This window comes from Mytilus galloprovincialis, chromosome 8, assembly GCF_965363235.1.
Source record: "Mytilus galloprovincialis chromosome 8, xbMytGall1.hap1.1, whole genome shotgun sequence".
In the NCBI taxonomy this organism is placed as follows: Eukaryota; Metazoa; Mollusca; class Bivalvia; order Mytilida; family Mytilidae; genus Mytilus; species Mytilus galloprovincialis.
Window position 1 is genome coordinate 52537292 of NC_134845.1, and position 25861 is coordinate 52563152.

At 31.3% G+C, this 25861-nt stretch overlaps 1 protein-coding gene across 1 annotated transcript; it reads left to right on the plus strand.

Annotated features, from left to right (window-relative positions):
* The first annotated feature begins 82 nt into the window (after positions 1-82).
* LOC143043706 (von Willebrand factor D and EGF domain-containing protein-like) lies at positions 83-24928 on the plus strand. The gene is made up of 13 exons (XM_076215887.1): positions 83-140; positions 893-1254; positions 2757-2851; positions 4363-4690; positions 8236-8321; positions 9971-10049; positions 12120-12326; positions 14633-14844; positions 19801-20134; positions 20759-20920; positions 21223-21418; positions 22355-22545; positions 24635-24928. The coding sequence occupies exons 2-13, from the start codon at positions 1123-1125 to the stop codon at positions 24926-24928; spliced, it is 2316 nt and encodes a 771-aa protein (XP_076072002.1). The 5' UTR covers positions 83-140; positions 893-1122.
* The last annotated feature ends 933 nt before the right edge of the window (positions 24929-25861 follow it).

Below are 25861 nucleotides of genomic sequence, written 5' to 3' on the forward strand. Positions count from 1 at the left end.
ATATTTCCTTTATAATTTACATTTGATTGTTAGACATATGTGTTAGTACAATTTGGAAAAGCTGTTGATATTTTCAGGTGATCAGCTTCCCTGTCCAACCGGAGAGTCATCAGAAACAGGGTTTACACCAGGATGTGGGCGTGAGTACTTTATATATGTATTACACAAAACATACCAGGGATGGTCCAGACATGATACCATCCCTTTGTCCCTTGCACAATTGTCAATAATTTAGGTCTTCATATCTTCAAATTTGTATTATTCTCAAACTTGTAATTTTTTTTAATGTAAAATGGAAACCAGCACGATAAGACGATATGACGGTACCAGATATTGGTTCAGTCGTGTTAAGTGTTTTTTTTAGCAGTTTCCTATGCTGATATATTTGTAATAACCACGTGATAAGTATTAATAGATATTCGGTGAAAGCGATTGTGGTTACAACGATTAAATACATAAATACAAAGAATACCACCATAAGCAATGTGTATACAAAACATAATTACGCAACAATCGAAAGAAACGAAATAACCTGGACTTAACCTGGGCTTGAAAAAAATGAATTTCAAAAATACAGAACTTCAAGAAAAAATTCAAAATGGAAAGTCAATAATCAAAAATCAAAATCAAAGCTAAGATCATCATCAAACGAATGGATAACAACTATCATACTCATTTATTTGCAGAGACGTTTTCTCTTGTAGAAAATTGTGGATTAAACCTGAAAATTACAGTTGAATGCGCATAAGCGGTAACTCAATAAAAATCGTAAATATGTGTTTAATGTAAATGAAAAGTGTGCTATAAATTTGTTTTTATACATCATATAATTGATATATATTTGTAGAGGTTTAGTGTTACTTTCATTTAAATGTCGAGTCTTTTTTTCTAGCTTTTCCTAACGTTGAAATATCCCCTTATATAACAACACAGCTGGAAGAAACGACGGAAAATATAAAAGGAATTCCATATATATTTAGCAATGTGACTTTCCAATGCCATGCACATAATTTACTCGAGGACTATTTGTATGAAATAAGATGGTATATTGGCAACTTCGAAATCAGTACAGCCAAATCAAATAATTTAACAAAAACCGAAGTTGCAAATGGCGGTGGGAAGATGTTGGAAGAACACTGGACATCGCTATTTCGTCCGAACTTTATTTTAAAATGTTCAATTAAAGTTCGAGGAATAGGTTATAAAGCTCCTGGACCAGAGCAGTTTTCTCAACCTTTTTTCGCTGGCATCAGGGTAAGTAAACATATCGATATATGTGATAATACCCAATTAATTTGTCCTTAAAAAGTACTAAACTAAGCATTTTTTGTTAATATTGTGTATAAAATAATGACAAAAATACTTAAATGCATACAAAAAAGTGGCTTCATGCTACCTCTCGATAGTGAAGTTCTGTCAATACTAATGAAATGTGTATGCTGTTACAAGATTGCTTGATATATATTTAGACTAAATTCATTTGATGTGTAATACAATGTACTCAATAATTTGGTGAAAAAAAAAATATTTCTCTATTGACTTTGAACTCATAGATCAGGTCTTTATGTCTTTTGTCTTAATGTTAGATGGTATTGTTCTTCGTGTCAATCTGATGACTTATTATATGTAATTTTCAATTGAGTTTTACCGTTATAGATGATGTTTGTACACTATTGTTTAAGATTTGTTTTTGTTTTGCTTGTCCACAATTCAGTAGACTAAAATAAAGTGGTTGTTTTTATTTTGTGTCTGTCTCTGATAATTGATTTGTAATAAAAACGGATGTTGACATTTCTTGTTGGAATTTTTTGTAATTTGTTCCTGTCTGAAACAGTTTCTATGTTGTGTCATGTGTACTATTGTTTTTCTGTTTGTCTTTTTCATTTTTAGCCATGGCGTTGTCAGTTTGTTTTAGATTTATGAGTTTGACTGTCCCTTTGGTATCTTACGTCCCTCTCTTAGGCCGATTATACGGTACATGCTATTGTATTTGCTCAATGATCATACATTGACACATAGTTGTTAAAGTCAATGTCTACGTCAAAGTCACTAGTGAGTATGTATGTATTATATCCATAAAATGTGTTGGTTATTCTGATTCTGTCAGGATACTAAACTAATATTGTCTTGAATACATCATTGTTATTCAACAATCAAGAACACGCTGATGATACTGTTCATTATCTTAGTTGTGTATCTTTTAATTGCCGTACTTTTTTTTAAAATAAATGTTGTTGATAAAAGGTTTTATGTTAGTCGTGGATCATGCACATTTTGTTGTTCGTGTTAAGCTGTAACATATTTTTTAAGGTTGTAGTAACCAGCATCAGATACAAAAAAAGAGATATGAAAACGATCAAGTATTCCCCAAATTATAATTTATAACAGTGTTTACTTGCAAAATTTTATCAGTTACGGTCTTTATCGTCATCTTTAATTAATCAAAACACTAGGTCACCTATTGTGAACTGAATGGTCGTTCTGATATCAACAATTCTTCATAGACTTAGAAATAGGCAGTTAAGTTCAACCTCTTCATTGAAAAGGTTTCAGTGCAATGCATTCAAGTCGCCCACAACTAAGAAGAATTATTCAAAAATTTAATTTGAGGAAAGATCCACATGTTTAGATTAATGCAAATTGAGTTATATTTGTACGTTTTGCAAATCAAAATGATCTGCGTCCCTATTTTTTTCAAATGTTCAAACATGTGACACCAAAATTTCAATTAATCAAGTCTCTTTTTTATTTTGAAGATCGACAAAACTGATTACATAATAAATGAAAACGAAGCTCTGTCAATACCAATAGAATTAACCATTCCACTGTCTTGTTTCTGGCGAAAAGGCTTGTAAGTATAACTTTTTCCGCATTTATGTATTTTTGTTTGTTTATAGAACAATGTGAAATTATAGTATTTTCAATTATTTTCTATGTTACAATAAACGAAAATGCTTTTTTGTGTAATGGTTGTCATATTTTCGTTTTCTCATTTATACAAATGGAGATGATTCTTTGCTGTCCGAGAAGACCTAAATTTACAATAAAATAACATTTGAAATTTGTATCATCCGTGTTTTATTATTTTCACAAAAAAGTACGGCAATTATTAGATATGTAGAAAATGGTGGATTATACCTGACTTTATAACACACTGAACTCACAAAAAAAGAGAATGAAAATCTGCCATTCTAATATATATGTATACAAATAGCTTAATATGACAAAATGTGTTAATATTCATCATATTCTATTCGTTATAAATGTAGTTTCAAAAGTCTGAAAACAGGAATATGTGTGTTCGATACGGATTTTTCAAACAGAACAAAACCAAAAGGTATCGTAAGGTCCACCAACAGTACATGTAGTGTTATACGTGCTAGTTATATGAAGTATAACATCAAATAACAAACGAGGAATAGTACAAACAAAACTGTATTTATATTTATCTTCAATTTATCAAGGTACTTGTAAAACAAAGAAGAAAAAAGAAAACACAAGAATAGAAATGTGAATGAAATATGAAATGCAAATATTTTGATTAAAAGATAACACAACAAAGTAATTCTCTGGTCACAACGAACCCACTACACATCTATGCAGCTACACGGCAAAAAATGTGGTCAAATCTGGGGTCATCTGTGATCGTCGTACGACTATCGCACGACAGTTGCACGTTATTTTGAGCATCATGGCACTGTCGTTATGGATATGGACCTTTTCGCTCTACGATTTTTTTGTCTTATCATTGTATTGTGGCTGTCATGAGAGTGTCTTACCACAGTCGTGCCACTGTTCTTCGATAAACACATTGTCGTGGGTACCAACATTGGTGGGTTAAGCCATGGATCGATCGTCGCCTGATATTGTGGCAGTATAGTACATTGATACAAGAATTTTAACGGAAAACTGCTGGTGATTTTGTTGGATTCATGCGTTTGGATTTTTTTGCATGTTTCAAGAGCTTATGATGAGAGTCACCATTCGAATCACAGTTACACAACAGTCGTACGACAGTGGTATATACAAACCTGAAAATACCCCAAAACAACTCATAATTGTCGTACTATTGTCGATATTTTACCCCTCGCTATCGCCCAGGGTAAAATATTTGTCATAAAGGCCAACCTGAGATAATATATATATATATTCAAGCCTCCATAAATTATATTTCAATTATATTATCGTGGGTAAACAAATAGATATGCATTGATTTGCAAAACAAATCAAAATATCGTTTTAGAGACAAAAACCCTAGGACACAAAAGTGTTCGTCAACAAACTGATGTAGATATAAAAATATATATTGCTTACACATATGCAGAATTAATCTAGATATTTAATTTTAACAATTTGTTTCAGAGATGCATCTGTCATTGAAGATATCAAACAAAATGATTGTTTATTGAATGTTCTAAATGGGGTGCCGACGTATCAAAAAGACGAGTCATATTGTAAAAACGGAGTTTCAAATGAGGGTTTGATATTCCAGTCTGAACAATGTGGAATTGTATTCACTCATGCCAATTGGAAAGAAACTCAGTATATTCGTGTAACGGGAGCGTCTGATGGTCAGATTAATATCGCGGACAATATTGTTTACCTGCGTTTATTCAACGATCCAGAACATGTTAGACCATATCTAGATTCTTTAAAGGTTTGGACAGGAATACATCTAACAGATATCAAGGTACGTATATGCAGTGTAAATTCGTAAGTAAAAATATAATAGGCTTCATTCAACCAAAGAGTTACCACAGTGTTACAGTAATTAATCACATAAACACTCTGAACTCAGGACAACAGTTTTGAATATATTATGTGCCATTATGATATATCATTTAATAAATATATTTTTAATGACGATTATCACCAATTGTTTGCGTTCTCGCTGATGTCTTAAAACAAATAATTATAGTTAGATAGAAATTGACCAGCAAGACAATATCTACACATATGTTTACGCAATCTGAAATTATATGACGCCCTTTTATTGGAATTATGATCTTATGGTAATGAATTTAGCATTTGATTGTGTTTTGCCCAGTTTTCTTCTTTTTAAGAGATGTATAGAAACTGAAATTGCCAGTATGATTAATATGATATGATTAACACATATGTTAAAAAACCGAAATCGTTACTGGACTACTTTTAGGAATACTTGCTCTTCGATGACATTTTCTTCGTTTCTGGAAAACGAGATAGAGTCACTTAAGATTAGATATAAGCCGGAAGACAGAATCTAAATATAGGTCAATTTTACCTAATTTATTAGACGTTTATGGCCATGAGTACAAAACAGTATATTTGTTTTACTATTTTTGTGTTTTGTTTTGCAAAAACTAAAAAAAAACTAAAAGGAAATTGTAAACAGAAAAACATATTAGCTATATAGGATCAACAATATGAAAGGTTTTTGTCATGGATTCTATTCTAATCAACAAAGTTGGAGGATATCGATTGTTGAAATAGTCAAAGACCTGGGTGAGAGACACTTTGGAGGCTCTATTCAAAACTCTGTTTATGATATAATGAGCCTGTTATTTCTTATTGCATATTCTGCTGATGTACTTATGAGCCTGACTCTTGACACAAATGTGTTGAATATAAAACTCAGTGATCTGATTTCTTTGAAGTAATTTGAAGAAAACTATAATTGATATTCCTAGTTGTGAAATTGTAAATATGTAAATAGATATTTTGGACAACATCGTAAAGCTCACCTTAATTTGAGTTTTCCCATCACTTCGCGTACTTTTTCCGTCGTCCGTCGTCGTCGTCCGTCGTCCGTCATCGTTAACTTTTACATAAAATATTCTCCTTTGTAACTACTGTGCCAAATGTTTCCAGACTTGGCCAAAATCATTATTCGGGTATCTAAATAAAAAAATATGTCTGACGACTCCGCTTGCCAACAAACATGGCCTTCGTTGCTTAAAATAAAACGAGAGGTAAAATACAGTTTTCGGCCTATATCTCTGAACGAACCCTTTCCCTTTCATGCATTTTTGACCTTTACTTATCGAAAATACATTATCGAAGTTAAAATGAATACAGAATTCGCATCAATGGCCATACACATGTCATATTTCAAAAAATCATTTTTTAATCACGTGGTATATTTCCAAAAGTCACGTGACTGTTGGATAAAAGTGAAAAAATACGAAATCCTTGGGCAAAACGTCGTGCAGAGACATATTGGTGGGCTAATAGGGTCAGGTTTTGGTGGAAACACAATGCCTCGAGTCTATTTAAGCCATATAAGTTATCATTGTGGTATAAATAGATACATAACGTGCTATAGGCCTTGAAATATCGATGTCCATAACATTCAAAATAATTGATTTTAGACGTCCTTTTTGTCCGATTTCAAACTTGGACCCTAGTTATTTGTCCGATTCGTTTTCAATCAATCAGCAACCTAAACTTTGTTTTTACAAAGGAAAATTCATTGAATTACCAATGCTAGCTTGATCCTGGGACACCCTTGACCGAGCTCAATGGAGCAAAGGGGGTAAAAAAAAAAGGGGGGGGCAATTTTGCACACACATTCTTTTAACAAAAAATATCGTAGGTTTCCTTTTTGAAATTGAAAGTAAAGTTAAGTTAAGTTACATTTAATAAAGGAAAACTCCGGCAGTGAGATTCGAACTCTGAATCTTAGCGCCTTGGGGTAGATCAGCGTACCCCTGCGCCACTGGCATTGTAGTGAATTAATTGAAATTTAAGTACTTAAGTCTACTACTACGGAAGAAATTAAAAAAAAAAATAATATAAAGATTCTCATCCAGTTTGTTTTCTTTTTGGAATTATGTGTTCAGATGATAATTTTTTGTTGCCAAATGCATGATTTTTACGCAAATCTAGGAGGAATCCACTCTTTCAACTGTAATTTTTTCATTGAAATATACATGTTCCTTTATTCAAACAAAAGTGTTTTCAACTTTAGCATACCGCAACACTTACGAAACCATGTTTTGTTACATCTATTTCAACTTTGCAAAAAAAATTCAGAATATTTTAGCGGTTTTTGTCTCTTTTCTCAAAATATCTGTAAGAAATGACTTCAGATTTTTAGCGTAATTCAAGTTTGTGATTTCGCTGATACACTAAACATTACATTTGCAACTAGTGTATAAGTTAGAACTATTAGTTTAATACTATTCTTCAAAAACTCACTGCACAGTTATTGAAAAAAGACATAAATCCTCTTAAAAGAGCAGTTTTCTGTGCACTTCTTTTTGAGAATATCCCTCAAAATTCGAAGAAAAATAAATGTTTTTTACAGAAAAATTACACATTAGTAAAGGGCGACTTGTTTATTAACTAGTAATGATAGAGGTTTGATGCACATTAAATTGCATTGGTGGTTATCTGAGGATTAATTTGAGCCCTTAACCACATCTGTACGTCAGCAAATGGCGATTAAATAAGTCTCAATGTCCCGAAAAAATCTTGAAATTGGTTTCACCGGTAAGCTGTACCGGTGTGAAAGCGAGAGGGTGAAACGTATTCTGACATGGGGTAACTATGTTAATCCGGTTGAGATATATCTGCGAGACAAATCAGCCTACCTGTTGTTGGGTTGATGTCTTAAAGTAATTTTTAGAAATCTTGCAGTTTTTATTTTTTTCTTGAATATTAATAGAGAAAGTGAAAAACTTTAAAAAGCAATACTGTTCAGCAAAGTAAGATCTACGAATAAGCCAACATGACAAAATTGTTAATTAAACCCTCAAGAAGTTGTTGCCGTTTAAAGTGGTATTTTTCTAATATCTTTCTAAAACATTTGAGATAATTTAACCAAAGCTGACCACAATCATCATTAAAATATTTAATTCAAAAATGTGTCTGATGACAACGCCTGCCAAAGAACATGGCCGACATGGCTTAACAAATTTCATAGTTTTTGGCTTGTATCTCAGAAACTTTAGCAAAATTAAAATGGTTGCAATATTTCATGCTTCAAATGTTAACAAAAATATCATATGATCGACACCAGCTCCTTGGAGCCTCTTGTTTCAATTATAAACATTATACAACATATAATTTATCAACCATGTTCTTGATTTTCATTTCAATGTTAAACACACAGCTGTAAAAATTCCAAACACGTTTCATAACATCAGTGTTGACAATGCTGTTTTTAATCAAACATCAAATGAACAATCCCATTTCTATTCTTAAACAATCCGATTTCTTACTTCACACTGGGACAATTATGTACATTTTCAGGTAACGATTCGAGATACCGACAAAGCTGTATTAAGTGCAGAATGCATATCACAGAATGATCCACACTTTAAAACATTTGGTCAAAGGTATGTTAAACAATTATATAAACAACAAACGATTTCCACTGTTTAATGAGATTCAACATTTTGAATTCAAATCAATACTTCAAAATTTACCTTTATTACTGAAATTGTTTTAACAAAATCTGCTGGTATTAATCTTAAATGATACAAACTATTTACACCGACGAAAGCTATTTTTCAACTGATACATAATTGTCGGCTACATTGTAATTATAGCATCATCTTTGTTTATCAGAATTTTTTATACTAGTGAAATTATATTTTTTCATAACTGTTTCCATTCTCTGAACAGTATCACCTATAATACTATTTTTCAATCCGATACATATCAAATACAGAAAAGAATCCTCGGTGGCCATGAGGTCTTAGTAGTAACTGCTGTAAAAAAATGCTAGTCAACATTGAGTTGGAACCCCGCTCGTGTTGGTGCACTCAACTCCAAACCTAAATGACTAGAATTGTTAGGTTTCCTATCAAAGACCGTGTGATTATTTGGAATATCTACTAATTTTCACTTCTTCGTACTATGAACATCAATATTAGTCTTCTTAAATCTGTACAAGAAGTTTTATTTAGCTCTAAATGTAGTTTAATGGTTGATATTCACCCCATATGTATCAAGTGTTAAATCGGGTCTTTATATTACAGAACTTTCTTGGTATTCCTTATTGGAAGATTTTACATACACAGAAGTAGTATACCTAAAATAGTAATGCTATTTTTCATTTACCTGCATATATTATGAAACCGATTTTTTCAAAAGTGATGATTTTCTAAGGGTTGTTAAATATTTCGCGATGGTGTCCTGTCATGGATTTGTTTGGACTTGTTTGTTTGCTTTATGTCTTTGCATGTTTGTTCCTAATATTTTTTTTAACTATGTATTTGCATTTAGGTATCGCAGATCAAATTTATTCGTTCATGGTGTGTTCATTTACGTTTTTTGATTGAGCTAAGTCTTCCAATTGATATCTTATCGTGTGTTTTTCTATGTGATGATGCTATACCATTGTTTCCAAAAAAAAGGCAGAAGGTTTGATACCATTTAAACGTTTAATCCCGCTGCAAATGTTTGCACCTGTCCTTAGTCAGGAATCTGATGTACAGTAGTTGTTGTTTGTTTATGTAATTTATACTTGTTTCTCGTTTCTCGTTTTTTAATATAGATTAGACCATTGGTTTTCCCGTTTGAATGGTTTTACACTTGTAATTTTAGGGCCCTGTATAGCTTGTTGTACAGTGTGAGCCAAGGCTCCGTGTTGAAGGCAATACCTTGACCTATAATTTTTACTTTTATATTGATGGAGAGTTGTCTCATTGGCATTGATACCACATCTTCCTATGCCTATTTTCACCACTAATAAAAACTAGCAGCCACGAAGTTGCCCAAAAGCAGTGATAAAAATTGGAGAAAACATAAAATGAAATTAAATCAAATCAAATAGAGAAACACGAACCTTCATTGCATTACACAAAAGGGAACACACACCTCTTTCTTTTCTCTTGTTTTCAACACATCTGTTTGTATATCAAAACAGTTGCATTACATGTGCATTATATTTTACTAACAATCGATAAATCAGAAGGCAAAGTTTATTTGAAATCTGATGGGATTGTATGATGTCTTTTTTCTTGATGTACATTTTTTCTAGAAAATACGAACTACAGTACAGAGATGGGTTAACTGAAGGGGAATATATTATGTATACGCATTCTTCGCTTCCACTGCAGGTATTTTTGGATTTCATAATTGTTTTTCGAAGTAAGATTATCTCGAGTAAATCATTCAATTTCAACATGATCATCGGAAGAAATTCAATCTCTACTCATTATATCTGTAAAAATATCGAACGGTTAAGACAAATCAAATGTTACAAATGATAGAAATAGTAGCAAGGCTTTGGATTTCAAAATCATCTTCAGGCATATCTTTTCAATAGACTAAAGTATGCATACAACAATATGGGGCACACAGTTATGCATATACGACAGGAGACACCTAAAAGCAACATACAATGGTTGGCAATAAACAAAAGTCTTTGCAATATGATAAATTGATACGGATATAATATTTGACTTTGTCATAAAAAAGGGAGGTTTGGCACAAAACCAGGTTCAACCCACTATGTTTTTATTAAATGTCTCGATTTAGGAAAAATGCCATGGACATTGTTATATTATAGTTCGTGTATTTGTGTGTTACATTTTAATGTGTCGTAGTTCTCCTCTTATATTTGATGCGTTTCCGTCAGTTTTAGTTTGTAACTCGGATTTGTTTTTTTCAATCGATTTTTTGGATTTTTGAACGACGGTATACTACTGTTGCCTTTATTTATGGACATGAACAAGCGACGTTACTGAATTGATATATAACATCATTGTCTTATATTTTCGAGTAAGTCCTGTCCGTGATCTAAATAATTATTCGATAGTAAGATCAATTTGAAGGAACAAATGGCTTCCAAAACTATTGACTAAATACCTGACTTCGGATAGCATGTGATAGACAGGTGTAACGTTTTGTTTTAGGTCTTACATTTAAAAAATTTGATGAGTACATATTAGTTTATTTGAGGTCAGGAGCTCATATGGTAGTCATTATACAATTATGGCCCAATGAAGAGGTGAATATCCAAAATTGTCAACACGAGAAGGTTATTTCATTGAGGGCGGATCGACTCTAAGGGGCCACAATTGTTTTATTATACCGAACTAACATTGGAAAGGCCTTTCGAACACTTCTTTGGACTTTACACAACAGTCAACACAAACACACAAGCTGAAAATACCTTTAACGGCTTTGTGTTCTAGAATTTCTCGAATGTACAACAAAGGTTGAATCTTTTTGTAAAATATTGATGGCTCTGAAAAGGACCGTTTATAAGAGACACGGCTGCTGGCACTCTTTTCATGACCACTGCCTTATTTCCATTTCTCTCGGTGGGCTTCTAGTGTAACGTGAACGCTGCCATTTTGTTTATTTACGTCTGTGACGTCATTTCATGGGATGTAACTCAAGTACAAATCGACAAACTGAAAAGGTTATTCACCGGTGAATAATAGGGTTATTCAATAATAGGGTTATTCACCGCTGGTGCAAATTTTTAGGGTTATTCGTCCTTCCTTGCAATTGAATGAAAAACAACTGAATTATTCCATGTCACGTTTCACCCAATAGAATTGTTTAAAATATATGTAAGGTATAATAATACTAGTTGTCCTACTAGTATATTTGATTTGTTGGTAATTGTAAAAACTCTTCAGTTTCTTGTTTTATCATCTGGCTTCTTTAAAAAAAAAAACGCTTTTGTATTATTGAATATTTATTTTATGTTAGCCACTTGTATTAGGTGAGGTATAACCTCATCGCGTTTTTGTGCCTGTTTCTTGTCCTTAACCACAATAAAACTATGTTTCGGAGTTCAATGATACCATTTGCTGTTTTCTGCTTATTGGGTGGGTTGTTTCTTAAAATATTTTACCGGATGTTTCTTTCTGCTCTTGGTTTCGTTATAGAATAAACAATCGTAAAACAATTATGGAAAATAATTATCCCTTAAACAATTGACAAATTCATGTTACCTTTATGCATGTTGTAAAGATTGTTTTCTCAAATTAGAATGTTAAGTGTATATAAATTAAAATTAGGATGTCACTGCAAATTATGATAAATGTTTACTTCATAAAAAAGAATCCTGTACCAAATCAGGAATGCGTCAGTTCTTTCTCCATTCATTTGATGCGTTTTAGGATGTTCTTGTTTATAATTTTCCCTTTAAATTTATTTTTTTTTAATTTAAGGTTAATGCATTCTTCAAACGATGCAAAAGTGGAAGCAATGCTTTGTGTAACTGTGGAGTAGCAGTTAGAAGTGGTGACAGCTTATTTGTGACTAATTTTTGTGAAACAGAATTACAGAATGGTGAACGTAGAACCAACAATTATATTATACAGAGGTTATGTGATGACCAGAACTTAATTGTAGAAGAGAATGGCAATAAATATGAGGTACTTAGTTATTAAAGGTATCAGGCTTATTATTTAATGCGTTTCGTCAACATAAGAATAATCAGTACGGTGTTGAAAAGTATTGATGACAAAAAATTACAAAAGGTTGTGTCTTTCAAACTCTTCAACAATTCAAACTTTTGCAAACAGTAAAAATGACGTAACAATTGATATTCAAGTCAACACCAAAGTGCTTATCTTTTCAAGAAATAATATCTTAGGTTTACCTGTTTCTAGCTGTTTTTAATATGCATATATATGATTATTTTCCATTTCGTTTCGATTCAAGGGTGAAAAGTATTATTTCCGATTTAAAAGGACCCGCCATAACCCCCATGTACAACAATGGTTAAACTGAAAATAAATTTCCAATAGCAACATTACACAGAGTTGGAATGGTTTTTAAAAGAAAATGATTAAGCGAGAAGAATCAGTAACCCGTATAACGACCATATATTTCTTTTTGACTCTTGCAATGTTTGATAACTTATGTGTGTGTTTCTTTAAAACTACAATAAGATAAATTATTAATTCGCTTCCAAAAAGGCGAGGGTGGCTTTATATATAGGGAAATCTGTCAATGGATTCCAAAAATCGTTCAATATAATTCGTTTATGTTTATGACGCCACAAAATCACAACTGGAGACGCAATTATTTGTTCATCTGAAACAATAAGACATTCACGAATATGTTGTGACGCTAGAATAAAGAAAGGTCTAAAGCCAAATACTTTTTGAGCATGGAGGACCAAATTATCAAACAATTTGGCCAAATAAAGCTTAGTTTATCGAGTGTCTTGGACATGTTACCCTTTTATCAAATCTAATATATGGTCTATGGATAAACGTGTAAAACGTGACCGTAAATAACCCAAACGAACCATGCTATTATGATGACACAATTAACTTGTGGAGACATTAGTAGATTTCATAAATTATTTTCACCAGAAACATTAAGAAAAGATTATTACGAAGACTGTTTACGACTAATACTTTATTTGTTTACTCTTTTTGCCAACTGTTTAGTTCGTGTGTATTGTTTTAATCGTTTACACTGAGAATCTTATGCGAGACACTCATGGGTAGACGACTTCGTTGAACATACCTTAGAAGGTTGGGCTTATTTCTAATATGAGGCAGGCATTACGTGTATATGGGGACGAAGTCTGTATGAATTATTTTTTTGTAACTTAAGTATTTGTTAAAAAAAAGAAACGGAAATACCGTAACGTTTCCGATTTTGGTTCTGTTGTTAGGGATTTTAGTTGTGACGTTATTTAAATTATGACGTCATATGCAATGTAAACAAAGAAACGCTATCATCAGGTAACGTTTTTTCATATCAAGGAATTATTAAAAATGAAATTGGTATTGTGCGTTCCTTCCTATTTTATACTAGACTGATAAATATATATTTTACTCAAAGTTTCATACAAACGAGACCGGAAAAAGGAAGTATATTGTACATTTCTGCGCCGGTCCGGGATTTCAAAACACGACAAAAAAAATTTGAACGATTTTGAGTTCATTAGTATAATGAAAAATTCGGGAAATTTTCCCGAATTTTTTTTTTATTGAATTTTCTACTGTTATTGGGGACTTCGTCCCCATATTAGACAATTGAATAATTGACTCATATCTGCTTCAGTTAAACTAAATTGTGCTGAAACTTTTATATGATAAACATTATCTAGCTGGGTTAACAACAATGAACAAGACAACAAGATTTTATAGTAATATATACATATAATTTTAGTATCAATCGCAAGGAAGCTATTAAACCAAGAGTTCCAAATGGTGAAGTTGAAATCATCCCTTCGTAAATTTTACGGACGCCATCACGAGTTGGTTGACCGTTATGGAATAACCGTTTCACAAATGATATCGAATATGTTCCTTACGTCGTAATTACACAATCCCTTTCCCTTTCATGAATGTGACCTAACGAATTATACTATTTACCGGATTTGTTATCACATAAGCAACACGACGGGTGCCACATGTGGAGCAGGATCTGCTTACCCTTCCGGGGCACCCGAGATTACCCCTAGTTTTTGGTTGGGTTCGTGTTGTTTATTCTTTAGTTTTCTTTGTTGTATCATGTGTACTTTTGTTTGTCTGTTTGTCTTTTTCATTTTAGCCATGGCGTTGTTAGTTTATTTTCGATTTATGAGTTTGACTGTCCCTTTGGTATCTTTCGTCCATCTTTCAAAAAGGATGACATGATTTTGGAACTGAAATTAAATTTAATTCATATCATCGTATAGAAAATATTTAGTTTTGCTATTTTGTATTAATTTGTATAGATCATGCTTCCGAGTGGTACAAAGGTCAAATTCTCGCATACAACATTGAATGGTAAACATACTATTGATAACATTATCATACAGCCATCTTCCATTGATATTGGCAAGATCAACGGTTTGTGTAGTACATTTACTGGAAAGAACCATCAAAGTTTAGTTCCAAGAGGTGAATTTGCATCAACTGATCCGAACATATTTGCAAAATCCTGGAAGTAAGTAATAACAATACCGTATATACTAACTGAAGCCAGATCGTTTCAAAATGCAATAATTTTAAGAGCACAAAACAGACCCTCCCCTAAAAGGCCTTCTTAAATACAAAGAGATGAAAGTCCGTACAAATATATTTTACTTTGGTGTAAATTTCGTCCAGATCAAAAATATCTATCATCTTTTTATCTATAAGATCTATATTTGCTTATTGAAAATTCCTTTTCCTTGAAGGAGTTAATCCTGTTATTGTTTATCATTGGTACACATATATCAAAAGTACAGTAAAAAAAAACATTATACAGACAAAACAGTCGTTGGTAGTAAAAAACTGCGAAAAAAAACCACCCCAAAAAAAGTCGTCACAATATTTAATGCAGCAATGCCTCTGTTTTGTAACACATTTGTTTCAATTCAGATTTTTTGAAATGATTGAATGACGAATTTAATAGTTGATATTAATAACAATCTGAACAAACAAATTGAGAGAGAAAGTGATCTGGAATCAATGAGATAATATAAAAACTTTAAAACGTACGTAAGAAGAATTATATCTGGTACGATATACCTCTAGTACGCTTATAAATATTATGAAAACTGTAAAAGATAAATGTCAAATTCAACAATACTTGGATACTGATAATACAAGTATGGAGTACAAAGTTATTTTTCGGTAGCAAATCAACATGGCTAAAATAGAACGGTGAGCAAAATGCTTTAATTATCTTATAATTATATTTCAAATATAACAGATAGAAAAAATCTAACAGGATCGACATCTTACAAAATATCAAAACCTACCTACTTCCTATAGTTTAAACACCATATATCTACCAGAAATGACGATTTTTTGATAACTATTTTTTTTAAGACATATAAACGTTTTATTCCTAAATATTTCCTGTGTACAATTACCTTAGTCGTCCAGGATCAGGCTAAGGGTCCCTGTTTACAAAGTGAAACCATCTATCCAGGGGAAATAGAAGGCAATAAAAAAAGTAGTCCACTTTTAACCTTGGATTTACATTTAGTGTAAAAAAATAACCATATAATGTTAGAAGCATCTAACAGTTCTATACTTTAATACAAAATAGTAGGTAAATAAGTATAAGATACCCACATAAAAGATGCATTTACTACAACAAACATGATAGGCTAATACTTTTTTATCACTTTTTTTATGTTTATATAAATTGAAACAATCGATATTCTAATACTATAAACCATAAAAAATGTTCTTTGACTCAAGCTATATTATACTATGTTAAATGTCTAAATTTTCTTTATCACAGACTCCAATTTTGTCTTATCAATGATATCAACTCCTTTCAAAAGGAGAACAAATTTAAGACTAATTTTCAAGTTTTGTTTCCAGATTTTATAAATATCTTGTGGTGTTTTAGGCGTTTTGTTGAATTTTATTTAATTCCTAATTTTCCATAGTGTCCATTTAAAATATAAGATAATTATGTTTAAAAAATTATCATATTTTAGTTCTCCCGTGTTTTTACCCAATAAAACGTCCTTTTCACCAAAAGGATTGTTTATTCCTGTTTGATTTGATAAGTATTTCTTGGAGGTTTTGTAAAATTAACTGTGATGTACTACAACTGAAAAATAAGTGTTGCAGGGTTTCTATATTATTGTCTTTTTGCCAAATGTGGCATTTTTCCATTTGATATCTTCATTTTTTTTAAATCTTTCTTTAGTATATAAAATATTGTGCAATGATCTCCATTGGAATTCTTCAACTTTACTTTCAATTTTCAAATATTTTCCCAAGGTATATTTGTTCCAAATATTTCCTCCCCCTTAATTTGACATTTTGGAGATGCATCTTTATTTAAAACCGTACGAATATAATTGAGTTTTAACTTTGATGGTTTGATTTTTTGGTTGTTTAAGTTAATGATCTCAAGGCCATTTGATATCTTTAATTTACTTTCATAATGCAAATTCTGGTTTCTGCAAGATTTCAAAATTTGCACGAAATCTTTAGGAATCGCCAGTTTTTTGTAAATTCGGAAATACAATTTCGCCAATCAATCAGCTTCCTATAAATTTCATTACAGCTAATGAAATCTGTAGTTTCTGAATTTCAAATGTCCTGGATAGTTGTGATACCGCTTTTTAAAAAAGAAGAGTAAAACAATGGTTTATTTTTGAAACGAATAGAAGAGTTTCCAAATATCCTCGTATTTAAAATAGCACTTTTATATGAAGGTGAAGCAACCTTTTGAATGAATCCTGACCACGTATCTATAATTTTCTGATAACATTGTGGTAGTTGGTTCATATCTAAACCATTTAAACTTGAACATTTACATACAAAAAAGGCATCATTATATTTTTCGTCAAATTTCCGAAGCCAATACTTACCGACCACATTCCAGCTTTCCAATGGCTCTTGAATTAAACGATATACAAGTTTTGTTTGTTTACTTTTTATAAACGTATCTATACTTACCATTCCCACATCCCTTTTATTTCATCCAAACGGCAGACATTTCTATCTACCTGGTTCACTTTTCCGTCCCATATAAAGTTCCAAATCATATTATTTAGCTCTTTAGTGTATTTATCCGGAATTCCTCGTATTTCGATCTCGTAAGAACAAAGAGAAAGTTCATATTTTTTTACTATAAGTGTTTTACCTTTAAATGTAAGCTTCCTACTTTTCCATACATGTATACAATTTTTAACTTTTTCTATTATTTTTCCCCAAATATCATCGTCATCTATTTCATAACCATGGCACACCGCTAATGTTTTAACATTACCTGTGATCCATTTGATTTTATCAAATTTAAATCGTTTTCTTTTAGAAGCCCCTAATAGTAAGCATTTTGTTTTGTCATAGTTTATTTTAGAACCCGAAGCTTTTTCGTATAAGGACAAAATTTTAAAAGTATTTTTTACAGATTTTTCATTTTTATTAAATACCTGGGTGTCATCTGCAAACATGCATAATTTGGTTTCTATAAAGTTCCCTCCCCCTCCTGGTAATTTCAATCCTTCTATTTTAATGTCACCCCTAAACGCACATGTCATGGGTTCAGCTTGTATGATATACAAGAGAGGCGCTATTGGACACCCTTGCCTAGCAGAGCGAGTAATCGAGAAGTATCTTGATACAAACCCATTTGTTTTGATACACGTAGTAGCATTGTATAAGAGCATCTTTATCCATGCTCTAAATTTCCCTCCAAATTCAAATTTCTCCTATACAGAATTATATTCCTACCTTTAACAAACCCCTTCTAATCGATAATTTTAGGCAATACTATTTTAAGTGTTTCAGATAAAATCTTTGCAATAATTTTATCATCACAATTTAGTAAAGTAAGGGGTCTCCAATTTTTTATATTTTCCCTTTCTCCTTCTTTATGTAATAAGGTTAAGACCCCTTATGTTGAGAGTTACTCAATATAGTATCATTAAATATTTCTTGTAGTAAACTCAAGAAATCGTCTTTTATTATATCCCAGTATAAAAAATAAAATTCGGATATTATACCATCTTCGCCAGGTGATCTGTTTTGTTTAAGTAATTGTAGTACCTTTTCTACTTCAGAGATATTTATATATCTATCTAAAATTTCTTGATCTTCCTTACTTACCTTGTCTACCATAAATTGACAAAGTTGTTCGCCCGCTGTTTTGTCCCACCCTTCCGTGGCAAAAAGTTTAGTATAAAATTTTACTTGTTCATTTAAGATTGAATCAATGTCACATTTATACTCACCGTTTTCTGTTTTTACACGTTGCCATAGTTTATTCTGTCCGTTTTTCTTTTCTAAATTAAAAAAATATTTCTAAAATTTTGTCACATGATTTATTTGATTCGTTTAGTTGAAGTTTCAATTTTTCAAGCTGTTTTTCTAAAGCAATGACATTATTTTATTTTGATAAACGGTTTAGTTTTTGACTAATTTCCATGGTCAAAAATTTAATTTTTGAATTTGTAACATCCCACCACTCTTGAATGCTATTGAATCAGTTTTTGCTTTAAACCCAATTTTCCCAAAACGTTTTAAATGCATTTCAAAATTCATCAGTCTTTATTGTATTTAAATTCATGATCCACATTCCCGGTCCTCTTTCAATATCATCTAATTTTATTTTTGAAGTAACTATGTCATGATCACTAAATGGAAACGCCTTTAAGAGACACAATACATTCTTTTTCTGTAATTTGTATAGATCCAACATTGTTTGTATGTATTTGTTTACTTATTTCCGGTAAAATTTTATCGTGGTTTATCCCTTTGAAACCTTTGGTGTAAAAATGTAAGGATAATTGTCTGCTTATCCTCGATATTTTTCAGTGAGTTGAAATCAGGATGTCACAACAGGACACATGAACAAAGTCAAATTATGCATATACTTTGCAAAATGTCATTATCTTTGTTTTTTTAATCCTTTTGAAGAACAAATATATGAAAATCTTGAAAAAATTGGCACCAGAAATATCCAATATAAGGAGTTTAAATTAATTTTCCGCTGCACAAAAACTCACACGTCCATTTACAAAGGGACATCACTCTATATGTTTTGATAATATAATGCTCAGGTCTATATCCATGCAGACGTGATTGACATAAAACATTTCAAAGGACAATTCTTGATAAATGTTTTAAAACTTAACTGCATATGTAGACGAAGCAGTAAAGAACAATAATGTTCAGGAGTACGAGATTAACAAAAAATGATATTCCGAACAATCATAATAATGTATTATGGTACTAGTAGACTATATAGCTATAAGGGTTGGTATCCCGAAAGACAAGATACACATACATGTAAATCTGGTTTCAAGTGAAAGATATTTGCTCTTTTAAGTTTATTTTATTATTAATTGTATTCATTGTTCATGTCTTCGCGAGTTTTATTTTTTATTTTTCTTATACATTCTTTACAAAATATATTTATTATGATTTTGTATGAATTTCTTATTAGAGTTGCAGATGAAATTAAAGATTTAACGTTATTTGATCCTAAAGGAACATTGAAGCAATTAGAGCATTCTATACAAGAGTATTGCACATGTAAAATGCTTGATACATCATACCCACATACAAATTCGGACTTTAGCTGTAATTTATCCGCTGCAATGAAGACATGTCGAAGATCAAAAACACTCAAGAGTGTTTACACAGCAACCTGTGCCACAAGAGTACATTTTTCTAAAAGATCAGCTAGTCGAGGTATCGTAGAAAAGACAACAGACGCTGATAAAGATGACGCACCACATATATATCCAATGACTTCAGAATCAACAGTAGATGAAAGTGTAAGTTGTTATTTAATACTCACGTTAGAGTCGTTTAAAGTACTATACACACATTAAATAGATAAACTATGTATTTTTGATTCCATTTAAAGAGGGACGAAAATTACCAGAGGGACAGTCAAACTCATAAATTATTAACTGTTATTCAGTACGTTCTAAATGAATGAATGAAACACAAACATCTATGTGCACAAAATCAAAATGATTAGCTTGATGGTTTCAAAGACGTAGTTTTCAAACAATGATTTTGTTTATGCGCATGACTAAAACCCTTTGTTTCATTTCATATGTTGCATACACATCTAGAAATTAAGATACATGTACTTGGTATTGCAACAGTTCTCTGTACACACGTATATACGATAAGGCTTATTGCTATCTTCTACGTCATTTGGTCTGTGTTGTAGAGTTATCTAATTGCCAATTGTACTAAATCTTCTTGTAGTTTTATAAGTTCGAAACCTGAAGTTCATTCGAAATAGTGATGTATCACAAAACGCACGACACAGCTTAAACATGTTAAATATAAACAATCGTTTTTCTTAAACTTCAAGACCTTCTTATAAGGACAACTCAAAATCCAATACAGTTGAAATTGAACACAACATTTTTCACATATTTTAGAATCAGACTTCACCGGAGTGGTCGAATGGATGGACTTATGATACTGCACGAGCATTTTGTACTACCAGTATATATAATGCACCGGCTTTCGGACCATGCTCTAAGTATGTTCCATATATGGACCCAGAGGCATACATAGAAAACTGTATTTTGGATATTAAGGTATGGTTAAAATGGACGCTTAACATTTCCTACGAAGACTTCGAATACTAGTACTATAAAAGAAATATTTGAAAATATTTGATACTAAAGATTTTGTTCTGCTTTTGTCGTAAAAGAGAAAAAAATTTAAGATAAAACTCAATTTATTCTCCAATAAAATATAATCTCTTGGTTTACCAAAACAACTTTAACATGTATAAGATAAATGTTTCCAAATTTATTTATCAATGTACATGAATATGTTATTTTAGATTTCAGTTCCATAGAATGATATTAATATGCGAACATTATGTTTTTTACAGTATGACGGAAATTCAACTTGGATTAAGTCGACCTTGGAAGGTTTTGCTGATGTTTGCTTAGAAAAAGCACATAAATTAGAAAATTTGACAAAAACAAATGATACAACATCTTCAGGAGCAGAAAAATCAGTCTTTGATATAATATCGGAATCGACATGTGCAGAAAACTGTTCCGGGCATGGAAAATGTGAAAACAGTAAGTCGTTTCATTTTTACAAATTTACAGGGGTGAGTAAATAAATATGATATTTCTACTTGTTTGTTTTTATAGTGTCTATTGCATTGCATATACATGTTCATTTGTTATACTTTTGAACGAGAAGTGTTAAAAGCAATATCTTTTTTCTGTCGTTATTTGAATCGATATTTGTTTTTCTATAAATCACAATTAAGAAAAACCTAAAATTATTAATAGCTAAACACAACAGTCGCTAACTTTTGTATTTATTTCTCAAACGTTTTTGGGTTAACGAAACTAGTTAAAGTTAATCAGTGTTACAGTAACTATTGTCCTGATGCAAGCATGCACGTAGTCCGGCCGTTATTGAAATTCTTGACAATATCTTAATATTTTTTATGTTCTGAAGGCATATTGCATGCTTTACAGAGGGGACCAACCTAGCTTGCACGATGCATGTTTTTTTATTTTACTTTTCAAAAATAATTTTGACTTATCATTTTGGAAATGAAAACGAATTGTCATATGATTTGAATTACGTCCACTACACCATTTTTTTTATATATAAGATTAAACAAAACTAGTCCTAAAAATCAAACAAAAATAGTACAGTATTTTAATAAACATTATATATCCTTGAAAATAGCAATAATCAACCCTAAAAACATGAATTAAATGGTAACACTAGACATAATGTAACATTAGAATAAAGCTCATAGACTTTCGTTTATAACAGTTTACATATAATGTATGAGTTGAAAATTGAAGGGTGGAAAAAATCACAATAACAATACAAGTCAAATGCTAAAAATGCTTCAATAACTCATCTTGAGCTTATTTTGATATAAAATATGTCTGATATTTATTTTCTAACATCATGAAGATATATTTTTTTGACTGTACTTCCAATGACAGATAATGACTCAAATGAAAGTGTAAAACAAATTTTTCTAGGTGTATGTAATTGTACAGTTGGTTATTATGGTTCTTCATGTTCGTCTGATGCTCCACCGCCGCCTCTCATAATCCGAAACGCATTTGAGGGAGAATGTAATACACATGAGAGACCCTGCAACAAGTTTAGAATTCCTGGCAGTAATTTCATAGATGACAGTAACTTGACATGTAAATTTGAACATTTCAAGGTTCGTTTGATATCGCTCAATATAATATGTAATGTCATACAAACACATTGAATGTGTTTGATACAAGGACATCGAAGCATGCATCATTACTGCATCCAATAAATACTTTTATAAAACAACTATTTAAAATCAAATACCGAATAGCGGTCTACTTTCGAGGGGTGTAAATTTTCGATTATTTTCGCGGATAGAACAAAATTCTTGCCCAACCATGAAAAGTCCAGTATGATATTGATAGCTGGTTCAAAATTGTAGTCATATCTATCAGCATTTAAGTATCACACTTTTGATTGACAACACAGTAATAATGACTGAAAACGTGAATTATTATTGTACCCCAAGAACAATTTTGCACGCACAGGGAGATAAATCTAATTTTATATTTGTCAAGTTACTTGTTTTTGTTTTGTGTAATCAATGAAAGAAAAAGAATACTTAAACCATACAGTAATAACAAAATGTACAAAATACAAACTCATTGAAAGATGGTTTCTTAATTTCTAATTTACAATGATGATTGTTTCCTCTCAAAATAAAATGTTTCAATTCTATATCTAAAATAGATGTAAATCATAATTTGATACTAAATCTTTTTTTTTCAATTAAGACTTAAAAATATTGCATTTTCAGAATCGTAGCTCGGTTAAATCAAAGTTTGTTCTAAATTGTCGAAAATAAGGAATAACGTGTATTTTTGAAAAAAATAAAGCCAAATAAAATTCAGATCAATATTTAGAACTTTACACATAAATGTTCAAAACAAATTTACTAATAGAACACTGTAATTATTGACATGCCCGTGGTCGTACAATTTGGCAAAAGTGAGCAGTTTTTCTATTTGTTGTCTGTGCTAGTTTCTCTGCTTCATGCAGTTCGTTTATTGAATGTCAGTTACTAGTAATATATTTAAAACGTGACGGGCGAATCAAAGTCGATACATTTATATGTGCCAGCTAAAAGGTTATGTGTAGTTGGAGAGATTTGTTCAACAGTTCAAATGTGTTAATAAAAATATCATGATTTGCAAAGTTCAAACTGCATGTCCAAATTCATCTTTGAAAGATAAATTTTGACACATGAGCTGTATTTTATTTTGTTTAGTTATAATAAAGAAAATCATAACAGCTGTGCTGACTTGTTTGTATCAGTGTCTCTTATCAAGTGATGATGCCGAATTGTTTGACCTTGTTGATATGATGGATTAGAGGGGCACTAGCTGTCAAATTCATGGTCACCGATTTGACTCAAATTCTCATGTTTGATTTATAACAATATAAAACATTTATCCAAACTATCAAAAGTCTTAAATAAACAGTTTAAAGAGCATGGGGTAGGTAATATATAGGTTCGTTTCGTGAGTATTTTAGTCCAGACGCCATCTAATTAACTATCGATTTGACCTAAGATGACCATATAAGCGATGTAAACATAAATAAAGATATGAATAGATTAAACCAACACGTGCAATTGGATTTTTATAGGTCTGTTTGATTTGATTTGATAGATTAAAAATAAATGTTTCTCATTGTTTTTACCGTATAAGAATGCGTTTATGTGCATCGAATTAGTAATCAAATGATTTACCGTAGTTTCACTTTCATTGTTGACATACTTTTTCTTTAAATAACCAGTACACGTACAATGCATTCGTTGTCAATCTCTAGCTAGGGTTAAATTGAAGTTCACATGAATACGGATTTAAAGAGGTTGACTCATTCACTTGCAAGTGAATTACTAATTATCAATGTTTCTTAGCGTAATTTGACAAGATTGAACCTTTTTGGCTGCAAAAAGCGAATTGTTATTTCACTATTTCACTTTCATTATTGATTGAACAGAAAAAAATCAAACTTTAGATTTTTTATATATCTCGTAGCTAGTGCCCCTTTAACTGACAACATTTTTACACAAAAAGCGACACACACGGTTTGCGCATATGCTTGTACTTTTATAAAATTTATGGTTTTTATTTTTTTTTGTCGTCGCTTAGGTGTATTGTATTTAAATGTTCCAATGTCACGAGGCACATTTATTCATATACCAAGTTACTAAGTTAATAGTTAGCAATATATATATATTTATTTATCAGATAATAAAGAATATTACCACAAGTATAGTTGTTACTGAAGAAATATTTGAATATCCAGGAATTTTTCGAGGTTCTTTTTTCATGAATTGTGAATTGCCAGAAATGCGACGAAAACGGTCTATAGACGACCAGAAATTTGTAGAAGGATATGATATTTCAGTATCAAACAATGGACAAGTCTTCACAGAACCACTTAAAATTATCATTTTTGATTCATTATGTTTCAAATGCAATTTTACCGTATTGTTGTGTGATGAATTGGTAAGTAACTGTATTGTTCTTAATGACCTGTAAATTTAAGAACCTATGACTTTCACTGTTACCCAATAAATAAGATGATATGGTATGATTGTCGATGTGCCCACTTTTCACATGATATCAAACAATGTTGATGTACATGTAATCGAAGTATGAATATTAAATAAAGAAAAAAATATAAAGGTTCGAATAGGCCAAAGATTAAGTAACTCATTAAGAAACTCATTGTTAAAGCATAAGTGTTACGTTGAAATATGAGTAAAACATAGGATGTTTATGGGTAAAGTTTCAATAGTTTATTGGATATTGTCTACTTCAAACGATGCGATAAACATATTTTAACAAACTTTTTACTGGACCACTTATGCATTCCTAACTATTTCCATATAGAACACAATATCGATATAATGACAGTTTAACTAATTATATAGCCAAAAGTATTATTCAGTTCAGCTTATAAATTGCGACAAACAACGACATTTCCTCCAATAATGTCCAACAGATGAGCAAAATACTAAAACAATATTAACAGAAACACAAAAACATTTTGTTTAAAGATAATGGACTCTCATCCAAGTATATCTTGGTATATGAAGGATGAAAGTCATTCTATTAATTGAGCCTGAGGCTCAAGTGGATGGAACTATAGCAATCATTTACCGATGTAAAACGAGGCATCTCATTTAAAAGAGGTCAAAATTCCTTGACCTATGGGTATGACGTAGCGATACCTAGCTATAAATACTGCGGATATTACCTGTGCCAATCATGATTCAAAGTTTGTTTGTGCAACAAAAACAATTGGGATGGGCAAACAGTACCCTTTAAAGTTGTTGTGTTAATTGTTACATCCTCTTGAGCCTCAGGCTTCATCCTTTATATTCCACTTTAAACTTAATAAGAGTCTATTTTACTAATTACGCTCCTTGGCACTTCGAGGATGTAACTGTAGCTTATTCAAAGTGTTGG

What these genes read in the sequence shown, in the direction of transcription:
- LOC143043706 (XM_076215887.1), top strand. Translation starts at nt 1,123, where the DNA reads ATGTTGGAAGAACACTGGACATCGCTATTTCGTCCGAACTTTATTTTA. An exon ending in TGTTTCTGGCGAAAAGGCTT is followed by an intron (nt 2,852 to 4,362) that starts GTAAGTATAACT and finishes AATTTGTTTCAG; the next exon opens with AGATGCATCTGTCATTGAAG. An exon ending in ATTCTTCGCTTCCACTGCAG is followed by an intron (nt 10,050 to 12,119) that starts GTATTTTTGGAT and finishes TTTTAATTTAAG; the next exon opens with GTTAATGCATTCTTCAAACG.